Genomic DNA, 12690 nt, shown 5'->3' with positions numbered 1-12690 from the left:
GCATTTTGTGAAAATCATTTTTGCCAACCAGCCACAGAACCTCAAAATCTTTTGACAGTTGCTTGGAGGCACCTTTCTCTTCACTGTGGGAATGTTACCGTCTCTGGCGTGCACACGCAGACACACATGCATACACGCACACCGGTAGGCGGCGAGAACGCTTCTGACTTGTTGTGGTACGTCTCTGTTTATGAAGACTGACAGCTCGCTGTGAACTCCAACACGCGTTGTACAAATGCCAGGGAAAGAATACACTCAGAAATATCACTTGCCACACGCGCCGAAACCACACACGCCGATTTCCACTTATGAAGCGGGATTGCATCGGCGCTATTGCGGATGTCAAACTCGTTGTTTCGAACTCAACTGAGAACAGATGGAAGAAAAATAACCGCTTTGTATTGTCGCCATAGTAACAAGTTCAACAGGTTAACAGAGGTGTGAGTCATGCCGTCATGTCCCCAAGTCTGCGAGTCATCACACAGGACTAATTAATGCAAAGTCACCCCGTGCATGTTTCACGTCTGAGCGTGTGCCTCTGCTTATGTGATTCACTCTTCACAACCTAACTGCAGCGTTTCGCCATTTGCTGCAACAATTTGTGTTATTTTTTATTTTTTTGCCTGAACTTAAAGTTGATTTTCCGACTACCACACAGTAAAAAGCCATGAGGGACTATTACGAGATAATGACTAATTATGCTAATGTGTTTTGCCATTTCTTCTCCTTGGTCATTTTATCATCTGTCCTCAAGAGACCGCAGTCAGTAGTAATAACCATTTTTTTCCCCCCCTCAGCTCAGCACTCAGTCACTTAGAGGACACTGTGTCCTAAGCTGCAGGATTCTAACACTGGGCCCCTTAATCAGGAAGCCTTCTGTAAATTCACATGAGCAGGCAGAAGGAGCGCAGTGCTGTTTGAATTGGCGCTGACCTTCATTAACCTAATAAATGCCGGCGGTGTTTCTGTCGCAGCACTTAATGTGTTTATCAGCACAAACAAACAAACAAATGTGACAAAAGCGTTTCGGGGCGGACACGGGAGTTTCCCATCTGTGAAAAGGATCCCCTCACCCACGAGCACCTTACCCACTCCCCCCTCATCTTCACCATAACGCACAAGCTGCGTGACATTGGTCTCTCCTGGCACAAAACACAACCAGAAACAAGACAACCGTGTTTTAATACCTACTCGAGGCCACATGTGTTTGTGTACGCTGCTGGATGATGCAATTATCAAACAAGTAGCAAAGTCACAAAGTGTAAAAAACAAAAAAACATACACAGAGATGGTAGCTTCTGTGAATCGAAAGAGCAGAAACGCATGTCAGGGAAGTTAAAGGAAGTGAGTGACAGGTAAATATGTAATTCTTTTATGTGAGAGCGAGGACAGGAAACTCACAAAGACATTATTGGAATTGTTGAAGAAAATGTTTTTAAAAACCTAACAAAAATTGTGAAGGGTTTTTTTTTTTGTCGTGTAGTAGTACACAATGCCTTTCACACAGGTAGACTCGGTAAGAAGCGATCCACCAAAAAAAAAAAAAATCATCTCAAGTTCAGAAGTATTCAGTAGTGACACCTGGTGAGGGATGCTAAATTTTAAAAAAAAGTAATTTAAATGCTCAATTGGTCTACTTTCAGTCATTGTCATTGGTTTGGTCAAGTGCTGCACTGTTGAGCATCCAGGGCGTTAAGAAATTTCCAATGGTTTCAGTTTGGCTTGGTTAACCCAGACCAAGCTGGTGTGTTGACCAATGAAGAGATGCAAACTGTCAAACTGTACTGCTGGACTATGCTAATGTCGACCTCGGAAAGAGCATACCTCAATTGTAGCGTTTCATTCACAAGAGTCTGTTGCTTGCCCAACGATGGCAATGGAATATGAAATACACAATAAATAAGAGATAATGGGTTATGCGTGTACAAAAGCTAACGGCTACTATATTGTCATCCACCTACACGCCCTGTTGTGGGAATACAAGTAAGATCAGGGCGATTACTGTGGCAAGATAAATTGTCTCAACACTCGTGAGAAGAGTCGGGATTAGGCGACAGGTTGAATTAAAAACAACCTTCCGAATGCTTGTTTTCTTTTTTTATTTTATTTTGTCAGCAGCAGCGTCATAAACGCACAGTGCCTCTTCCCCCTCTTGGACTCACAGGCCTCATTTAGAGTATTGTAAATGGAGTGGAGGCATTTTCTCAATGAACTCTGAAGCGCCATGCTATCTGGCTTTGAGACTATCTTTATTTACTCTTATCACAAATGACATTTCAAGCTATTTATCAAGGCAGTCATTCAGTCCTCAGCAGACACCATGCGGTTCCTGCAATGCACGGCACATGAAAGAGAGCTATTCATGGCAGTTTGCGCGCAGCTTTGATTGAGGAAAAAAAAAAGATGTAAATAATAGGCGGTGAGAAAATGATGTTAAAAGATTTTGAGTACCTACGAGATATGATCTTGTCATTTGTAATACAGGTGATCAAACGTTCTGGGCAGCGAGGAAACGTACTGGCAGCCGTGGTGAATTGCCTGCTGAAACATCTTTCAGCCTTCAGGACATCAATTGTGATAAACCATGACTAAATATGAACAATTTGAAACTTTGAAAATGGCCGAAATTCCATGGTGCACAACATTTCTGGAAAACGGGGATCGTAATTCTTGCTGTGGTGGGGAACAGGATTCATTGCTTCGAAGAGCAACTCCACACAGCGCTACGTCAAAATCCGCCTTGGACAAAAGTGTCATTATTGCGCCGCAAACATTCGTATCCATGGAAGCCCAATGAATTAATAATTTTCAGACGTTCCGAATTATATATGAGACATCATCAAAACAAAGACATTTGGCTTGGATTGCTTTTGCAGCATATTTAAAAATGTGAAACATGCCTGTTCATTTAATAAATGCTATATGGTGATTGAAAGTTGATGATTTACATATTTATTTATTTGCTATGGGAAAAGATGTTTTGACTTTGAACAAACAGGAGCTTCCCATGAAAATAGTCATACAACGGAAGCATCAGCGAACACCAAATGCAGTCCACACGCTGAATTCAAAAAAATGAGAATTTTTTTTTCCCACAATTCTAAAACAGTTTCGAGGCAAGGTTGTGACATCATTTCAATACATTACATAATAATTTTTAAAAAATCATATTGGCTTTTTTTTTTTCTTCCCCAAAATAACCCAATATGTGTTGTTGCGTGTTAATTTTGGTTCCAAATCTTAGTAACTCCTGTGTGTCAGAGAGAGAATGAGGCCACTCGTCTCGGCTAATGGCCCTGGCTGGAGCCCCTCTTGAGAGAGCGCTGACCCCCATTCTCTCGCTCTGCTCTGGCCCACACACTGCCGTCCTCCACTCGACCCCTCTGCCGACCCTCGTTCGGAGGCCGAATGTAAACAATAATTGCAACATGAATTATGTCCCCCAAACGCAGCGACTGCCCGGCTCCGGCTCCCCTCACCACAACCGCCGCCACCGCATTCCCCTCACGAGGCAGTGCTGATGAGATGATGATCTAGGGCGATGAGTCTGGCTTTTAAAGAACAACGTCAGCCTATAAATCTTTACGGTGCCTCCCGTTTGATCCTCAAACACACATTACGGATAAAAGACAACAAATATGTGGTCCATATGCCACAGATAAAAGGAGACGGGTGGGAGGGGGAAGGGGAGCGGGGCCATGTCATACTGATGGAAAAGATTGACAGACGGGATTTGGCAGGCAGTCACCCTGATTTGTGCTATAACAGGCAGTGCGGCGCTTTTTCCCCCAGATGTTCCTGTATATCACCAGTCTGTCATAGATGCTATATCGGTGACAGAAATATGGCAGAGTCGTTCGAGAGTGGCGCAACCGTAAATCCCAGCAGCGTGATTAATTAACAGGCACATACTGTATACAGCGTGTCAATAAATCATTCTGGTCGAACGCCGAAAACTGACGTGCAGCTTTAAGGCTCAGCAAATGTATGTGGGGCGAGGCCCGCATCTCCACGGCGCCGCGCTGCCAGCTGCAGTTTAACAGCCAACGAAGAGTAGCGGGCAGGTAGCTTCTGCTTGGTTATCGAAGGAGAAGTGCAGACGGGCAACAATTGTGACCGTCGCTCCGCTTTTCAATCCGTCAAACTCGCTGGAGAAAAAGGAGTGAACACGTGGACAAAGGCAGCCGGAGGTTAGGAATCATTCCCAACCTCTCGAAATCACACTTACTGTCGGTTTATGTGAGCCCATCTCGGAAATAATCTGCAGCCTTTTGAAAGGATTACGCCTCAAATGCCTTGCGGTAACCCTTGAGGGCTATTTATTTACTTATTTATTCATTTGACTCAAGGTGCACAAATAAAAATGGCATTAAATCACAAGATTATGATCACTTGGTATTTTATCTAAGCGCAGTCAGACACAAAACAAAATTGCTCAATCAGGCTTTTTGGAGTCAAACTCAACGGTTGCAAGAATTAATTGCATCGCCCTTTAATTTTGCCAGCCGGATAACCAAAAGTCCTCATTGCAAAAGAAAATGGACCGCACCGATTTTGCCACCTCCTGCAAGCTTTTGAGGAGTCAGCGGCTATCTTCACTTTGCAAAGACGCACTTCATTTTCAACGGATGCCTGAACTGGACCCTAATGTCCCGTGTTATCAGAATGAATCAACAGTGCTGATAAATTAGTGGTCGGAAAACACGCTCGGAAGGCCTGTCAGCTAATGGGCACGCTTTGTGTGATATTCATAGGCAATGCTTAATGTTCTGGAACCGATTCTGTCATTTCCATTATGTAAATACAGTTGCCTCGGTGCTATATTTTAATATATTGTCTCCCTTGTCTCAATTACTTGGGCTATTAAAAACAAAGAGGTGACGGAAATGAGGCGCCGTTATGTGTTTGCAGTTTGATGGCATGTACTAAGTGTTTATGAAAGCTCGTTTCACATTCTGCTGCATTCTGATATGTCAACACACTCAAAGGCGTTCTCTCCATTTGCCTCAGGGAGGAGGACTTCAAAATTTGGAAAGCATAAAAAAAAGAGTAGTGAATTAAACTGTGAACAATATGAATATCCACTGAAAGTATCATTTAATAGCGGCAGAAATGGTTTGAGTTTTTGCGAGTGGTGATGAGTTTCAACTAATTAGCCGACGTAATTTGGTTAATTTGCAGCGGAATCTTTTTACAAGGGCTGACATTTTGCAACGTGTGACACTATGGTGACTAATGGTGAATACACACAGTTTCTTGTGCTCCTTAAAATAGTCATTTTGACTTTCCTCCCCCCCTTGTGAGCACCTTAAAGCCACAGGGTGGAAATGACTATTTATCCTATGGCAATGCTATTTCACAGCATGCTACAAAAGCTTGTTGGATTTTGTGATTTTTGATGGAGAACACCTTAAAGGAAAACGTTTCATGTTCCCTAAAAATATACTTTTTTTTTCCAGATAATGAAATTACAACGGCCACTGTAGACTAAGACAAGGTTGGAAAAAATATATATACAGGTATACTATAGTTTCTTATAATTATTATATCTAATTTAGGGTTGCTAATACACAGCTAACACAATAGTGTGCATGCTAAACATTCATTTTTATTTATTTTTTTAAAAGAGACTAACTGCAAAATGTTCATTTCATTCCACCAAATCACAGGTGCAAAGAAATCCAAGCCAAAATCCACGCTTGATTTTTTTAAACCACCCTTTTGTCTTTCAATTTTTTAATCTTGCAGGGGTCACTCAAGTTTGTTTCAGAGTTGAATAGGACTTCATCTTGAGGTTAGTTCCAATTATGTGTGCACATTTTTAATTGGGATTATTCGCTAAACAAAACTCATTTAGCAGTACTGGAAAGAAACCTCATGTGCATGGGTAACAAGTGGTTCATTTTGACTGCCTCAAAAAGTAGAGGAGCAATTTCGACTTCAACAATAAAAGAGAGAACTAATAACAATAGAAACACTTGGAAGGAAGAATTAAAACATCAACCCTTTCATTGTTACAGGGATGAAACTCGAACTTCGGAGTTGAAGAAAATAAACGCAGTTGAAAACACCGGAGTGATCAGACTACTCCGCCTTGACAATTATCAGCATGTTGTTTCTCATATTTGGCCAATGTATTTGATTCCAACTTTCGCCAAGGCAAACGAGGTAACGGGGATGCTGAATCCGCACGCGGTCACCGGGCTGCTGCGCTCCAATGACTCGCCAAGGTGCGCGCGACCTCAGCTTCTCCACCGGCTCGTTAAAACCAAAAAAAAAAAGCGGTCAAAAACGTGCGAGGAAAAGTTGTGGCTTTCTTTACCTTTTCGTTTTGATCTCCTCCTCCTCCTCCTTTTCAGCTTGCATTTAACCTGGCCACCTTGAGCCCCCGACGCGCGGCCGCTGTTCCCAAGTACGGACGCCATCTGCCCTTTGGAACGACTCGTCGAATAACTTGAGACTTGCGACTCTTTCGCCTCCTTTATTTGCCCCTCCTCACTGGCAAAAAAAAAAAAAAAAAAGAAGAGGAGGGCGCGTTGTTTTTAGCAGCTCCTATTATCGCAAGCTTCTGGCTGGAACTCCGCGTCTGGAGGAGACGGTTTTCTCTGCGCTCAGCATCACTATTGCGGGTGCTCGGTGCTCTCTGCCTCTGTGGGAAATTTAGGCGTCAGCTACTTTGGATTCAATCAAGCAGGACACGCGTGACGCCTATCTGTTCCTCAGCCAGCTTTCTAATTAGAGTCCAATCGCGGCTGCCTGGGTGGTGTGACATCACATCACCAGCTCCACTCATAAACTGACACCCCCCCCCCCCCCCCTTCCTTCTTCACCCGCACCTTTGTTTGTGATACTTGTGGAATTTTGCTTCATACTTGGGTTGTTTACACTTTTGTTTCTTCCGCAGAGAGAACCTTCATTGTGCCTCGGGAAGGTCAGCAGTGACGTCACCTTGGCAGAGGTAATATAGTAGCAGGCTGGTTTATCACTCGTCATCATTTACCAGTTGTCGATTGATGGATAATTGAGCATGACCTCCTCAATGTGGAAATTGTTCTTGAAACGGTCACAACTTACTTGGTTGTATGTACAGGGTAACTGAAAAGCAACATCCGATTTCAAAATATTCATCAATAGTATATTTATGTATTTATTTTAACGTCTGGTAATCCAATCCAAGTTGCTGATGGTGTAGTGATACATTCGCCAGACTTGTGTGCGGGCAAGTGATGGCGGTTCCCCCTCACTGACGGAGTGCATATGGGTGTGAATGGTCGTTTGTCTCTAGATGTGCCCTGCGACTGACTAGCGACCAGTTCAGGGTGGACTGGGAGTCTGCCTTCCGCCCGAAGTCAGCTCGGATAGGCTGAATGGTCGGATGGGTGGATAATCAAATGGATAAAACAAAAATGTCCAAAGACATTTTTCCGTCCACATTTCAAGCAATCGGGGGGCGAGAGTAAATACATGTCGTTAGTTGGGATCGTTCGGGTGTTTGAATGCAAGGTTGAGGTTGCAGGGCAAAACTCCATTGACAGAGTAGACTGTGTTTAACAGCTGCAAACTTTGAAGATTGTGACATTTTGGCATTGTTGTGTGAAAGTGGAGTGTCAGGGCTTTCAGAAAGCATTTGTGGCTAGCCTAGCTGGAGGTTATTGTTTTAGTTTCTCGAATGCGGAAGGTCAGGTGGGTGTGCGGAGAAAGCGCTCTGGTACCACCGGACATGCTCTCAGGAATCACGGTAGGTTGTTGGGGGTTTTTTTCCTGTCCAAACCTCATCAAAATAAAATATGATTTACATGTTTTTTGTTGTTTTTGTTTTTATGTCTAGCAATCTAAACATGCGAGCTGCATCTAATTTATGTTCATCGAGCATTCATGGTCAACAACAACAGAGAGAGAGATTAAAAAAAGAACATGCAGAAATAACAGCACAGCATGTTTGCTGATGTCAGAATCCAAAGTCACTTTGGGGCACTGTTATTGGATGGAAACATTTCCACCTGGGCCTTCGGGCAGAAGAGCGAGGAGAGCGAGGGTGTCGGGGACCGTGTGCCTGCCTGCCGCCTGCCCTCAGGACGCCCACAAATATCCATGTAAATTGCAGTTTAAGAGAAATCAATACAAGTGACAAGTTGCCAATGCCACTATCTGGGGCAGTAATGAAGGTGTGCTGGCAGGGGCCTGAAGCGCACATAGATAACGGAAAACAGGCTCGGTGGGGCAGGTTACACCCACATCCAAACACAATACCAAAAAGGTCAGTAGTTCTTACACTGGTGCAAAGTGCCCCGAGAACCTTGGACTCCCGTTTCTTACAATGTGCCACATGTTGATCAAACAATGACATGAGTATAAAATATGGGATGTGCACACGTGTGACAGATTAAAATAAAATACATAAATACAAATCGGAGGATGCTATATCTCGGTAAAACAGACAAATATGCTTCAAACGCCAGGACTCTGACCTGATGTTTTTGGTAGTGGAAATGTAACCCCCCCCCCCCATCCCCCCTTCTCATCTGTCGTATATCATTCAAGCTTTGGGTTTTTTTTCTTCCTATTTTAAATACATGCTCATTTGTGCTTCGTAATGCATGCGATGGAGGGTGAAAACATCGAAGGTACCGATGTTTGTCGGTGTGAAGCCCTGCAAATCCAGGCACGTCTGCGTATTTGTTGGGAGCCTTTTTCGTTTGATGTCATATCTACGGATTGAAGAGATGTAAAACTGAGATTACACCAAACGCGCGGTGACAACTCTCCGTCTTTCCCTTCATCGAATCAGCCACCTGCCATCTACGATAAGGAGACCAATCGCTGCGCCACTCTGACACATTCATTGGCTGCAAATTGTCTTTGGAGTTCGCATTTTTTTTTTTTTAAATCTTTTAGGACTCAGACAGACACAACGTTTCTGTTAAAATACTGCTATGGTCTTCGAGGCTTCAACATTGTTCTGTTTGTACGCTTTAACAGCAAAATAAAGTCCTCGCACCCCACACTGTCTTCAAAATATATGACAAATATAACAGAATACAGTCATATCCGAACTCGATGGATTTACTCGAGTCGCCTTATCAACCTTTGCAGCCAGGTTGGAGAGATGGAAGCCTGGGACCCCCCCCCCCCCCCCCCCCCCCATTAGTCTTTGGGACTATATTGACTTTAAGCTTTTAGTTTGCTTTTTCCAAAGGTGGAGCTTTGGTGGTGGTGTTGGTGGAGGGGATTAGTTGGCTGTCGTCTTATCATGTGTTCAGACGGGCAACTGGGAGAAACGCGTGCCTTCATCTCCCCGACACAGTCACTTTGTTGCTCTTCGGACGCCACAGCAAACGAAACGCAATGGCAACAGTCAAAGACTGGCAGCCACCGTGCCTTTTCACAGGCTCCGATTTACTAATCTGGTAAGATAAATATAAAGTTGTCCCAAAAAAAAAAAACTTGGAAGATCACATTGGATGATTGAAATATCTGACACAAGATATGATTTCAGAGACTGATACAAACGCTTTCACAATCACATTTTACTGCTCATAATGACCGTGTGGACATGCCAAAATATTGATTGAATTGTTTGTGAAATTTAATGCACAACAATGTTGGATATGGGTTTTTTTTTTTGTCATCATAATTCTTGCAGTTTTTTTTTTAACCTCTCAGTAGGATCCCGGCGCACCACCGTAAAATACAATCAAAATGGCCAACATTTTTGACTACCTCTGTCACACTGTTGCTAAAAATGGCAATGTTGTCTTTGTAAAGGCAATTCGAACCTCATTCAACAATGCTGTGGGCTGTGAGTATATGCTCTGTGTGCAAGTGCAGTTTGGAATACACTGGAGCACTTTTTCCTGATGTTAACATGCCACCAAGGTTGTTTAACGGTAAGTAATTGCGGGTGACAGACTCCAGCATGCAAGACTGGCCACACCTGCAGCTCAAATCCACATAAATCCAAAGATGTACGTCGGTAGAACACAAAAATGGAGAAGCAGTTGAAGAAGCAAAGGAGGCACGAAACAGAGAGCCGGGAGTCAACACAAACACACGTGACGAGAGGAACACTGGAAAAAGTTCGAAACGAACAAAATGAACACTCCTCAGGAATCAAAATAGTTTCCAAATCTGTCTTGCGGTTTTCTGTAAGGTGCACAACAAACGACCGCAAGAGACTGACAAAAAAGCTACCGTACAGCTTCAGTCAAAGCAGATTTTCAAAGGCCCGCAACGACGCTGGTACTGATTGCCGAGCGTCTCCAATTTGTTACAAAATGCTAAACAGTATTTTAGTCCAATTGCACTTACTTAAAACAAGATGTGGGTTGTTTTTCCAACGTTAATTTGTGGGTGAAGTTTACTGGTGATGTTTTCAAGTGACCGCAAACTTGGTTGAAAATAAGAAAAGGTGTTAATAAAAGAAAAAAAATAATAATTATTATAACAATGTCAGAAGTGTTCACACTTTCTTGATTTGAGCAACTTGACAAATGTTTGCATCCATAACTGTGACCACTAAAGGTCACATTCCCAAATGAAAACTTTGAAAGTGACATTGAAGACTTTATTTTTAGTGTGTGTCATAGCAGTGGTCGGGGAAAAAAAATATCTAGTGCCACACTTTCCTCTGGCTGCAATCTTTTTTTTTGGGGGGGTGGCTTGTTTTTTTTTTCTCCTCTCTGCAACCTTCCTTCTAGCCTTCTTAATTGACAACCATTAATCACATTAAGTCTTTGGGAGAATTGTCTACCCGGCGTCAGTCTTGGCTGACCCCAACATTTGGAGAGTGAAGATAAAGATGATGCAGTGACAGCTCTGAAATAGCCCCCTTTTTTTTTCCCCTGGGTCAGCATTTCGGGATAATATGAATGTCATTAATACATAAGAGAGACGAAACAAATGAGTTCTTGAAGGGGAGTTGAATGAAAGTGGGATTTTTGAGCGTTTCCGCGGATAAATTAGCTTGGGTGGATTTCAAATTATCATATGAGAGGCGGAAGTCTTCATATGTGCCTCTGCATTTCGGTGAGATCATCTTGCCCGCTTCACATCACGACTTTATTCGTCTTAATACATTTATTTTTGATTGTTTGTATTTGCGGCAACGTTTTTTATTGGATTTCTTAATTTTGGAATGTGCTATTTGCTAGGCTGAATTCCAATCTAAATGTCTCTGTGAATAGAAGCTAACATCTTGCCCTTAATGTCACATAACATTATCAGCCCCGTGGTTCCGCACAATAGAGCCATTGTGCTCGGTGGGGACGAGGGGGGGGGGCTTATCAGTGAAAGACAGGAAAGGAGAAAATGAATAGAATAAAAGTAAATTCGATCTCTGTTTTGCAAAGACGAGAGTTCTCCAAATAGTATTATTCAATGCCTGATTCAGAAACCTCATTCAAAACGCAGATGAACGACAACACTCTTAAAAATCACCAAGGGCATATGCGCCATGGTTTTTCTTTGCACTTGAAAGCGTATTTGCAGTTGTTGATCATGTGACTTTGACTTCAACACTTTTGATTGACTTGTAACGGCAGAAGACAAAAGAGCAGACTTTCCACGCACCGCCTGCTGATTTGTCTGCCTTTCTTGGACAATGCCAGAAAATGTAATTTTTCACTCACTAAAATGGCCGTGTATGCGCCTGGACTGGCCGTCGGTCCACCGAGGGGTTCTGTTGTGTTTTGCTTGTTCAGCTACGTATTAGAACTGGAGACCTGTCATTCGCAGGGCACAGATAGACAAACTTCCACGCCGAAATGATCATCTTTGGATTGAATTTTTAAGAGTTATTCTTACAGTTCTTTGTATTGTATCTCATTGGTACAGATTGCTCTTTTGCGTCGTCTTTTCCCTTTGAGCTGTGTCTTCAGGTGCACGGAGATCTGTACAGACAAATCGCGAGGAGGTTGGGGAGGTCCCTGAAGCTACATAAGCTGGTTGTGCCAGGTCTGATTAAAATGAATTCTGCATCGAGGAACGGGAGGGGAGGAGGGGTGGGGTATGAAGTCTGGGGGCTCAAGACAGGTAAGGTTGCTCTCCTGACATCTGGCAGAGCAATTTGACTTATGTAATTCAACAACAGCGCTCCAACCCTCTGCTGTGGGTTTAACACTCCTTTTCTTGTCAATATTGCTTGTAAATTCACATGAGACAACCCAGAGGAGGACAAGGACACTAAGTGTTTCGCACCTCAGAAGTGCATCTTGGGAATTCTGGAATCGAAAATCGTAAGACAAAACATTTTTGACCTGTCACGCATGGCTGATTGACAAATGTGCTTTGGGCCACCTGTAAAATGCATACTTGTCTAATTTTTGCGCAAACGTTTTGGCCCTCGCGACAGACAATTAGATTCCAAAAGATTCTCAAGGCCTTGAAACTCAGCTGCATCTCATTTGGGGAACACCGATTAATTGCCTCTTTTCCAAGGCAACATTAATCCTGGAAAGTGCCTCGATTTGGTGCTCCTGCATCTCAGGGAGCCTCCATTCATCTCTCACACGCCACTAAAGCCATGGCGTCAAGTCAAAGCGGCCCTCCCCTACCGCACACACTTTACGACATCACTAACATCCAGCTCATTAGCACTTTAAAGCTTTCCTGAATTACTTTAAGTCTTGTTTGATGTATTACAGAGTCGCAGTTGTGCGAATGGCAGGAAGCACGAAGAGCAACATTGTTGCT

The 12690-nt window shown here is 43.2% G+C and overlaps 1 protein-coding gene across 1 annotated transcript in view; it reads right to left on the bottom strand.

The window, feature by feature from the left end:
• The window catches only part of adarb2 (adenosine deaminase RNA specific B2 (inactive)), a 92490-nt gene extending 85878 nt beyond the window's left edge, over positions 1–6612 (bottom strand). The window contains exon 1 of the mRNA XM_086102087.1: positions 6323–6612. Coding sequence (XP_085958213.1) covers positions 6323–6425 — 103 coding nt within the window. The 5' untranslated portion in view covers positions 6426–6612. The remainder of the gene's footprint in view (positions 1–6322) is intronic.
• Between the last annotated feature and the right edge of the window lie 6078 nt (positions 6613–12690).

Source organism: Hippocampus guttulatus, chromosome 21 (assembly GCF_054856545.1).
Source record: "Hippocampus guttulatus isolate MCC_2025c chromosome 21, RoL_Hgut_1.0, whole genome shotgun sequence".
Lineage (NCBI taxonomy): Eukaryota > Metazoa > Chordata > Actinopteri > Syngnathiformes > Syngnathidae > Hippocampus > Hippocampus guttulatus.
The sequence above is the reverse complement of the archived record's forward strand: the minus strand, read 5'-3'. Positions and strand labels throughout refer to the sequence as shown.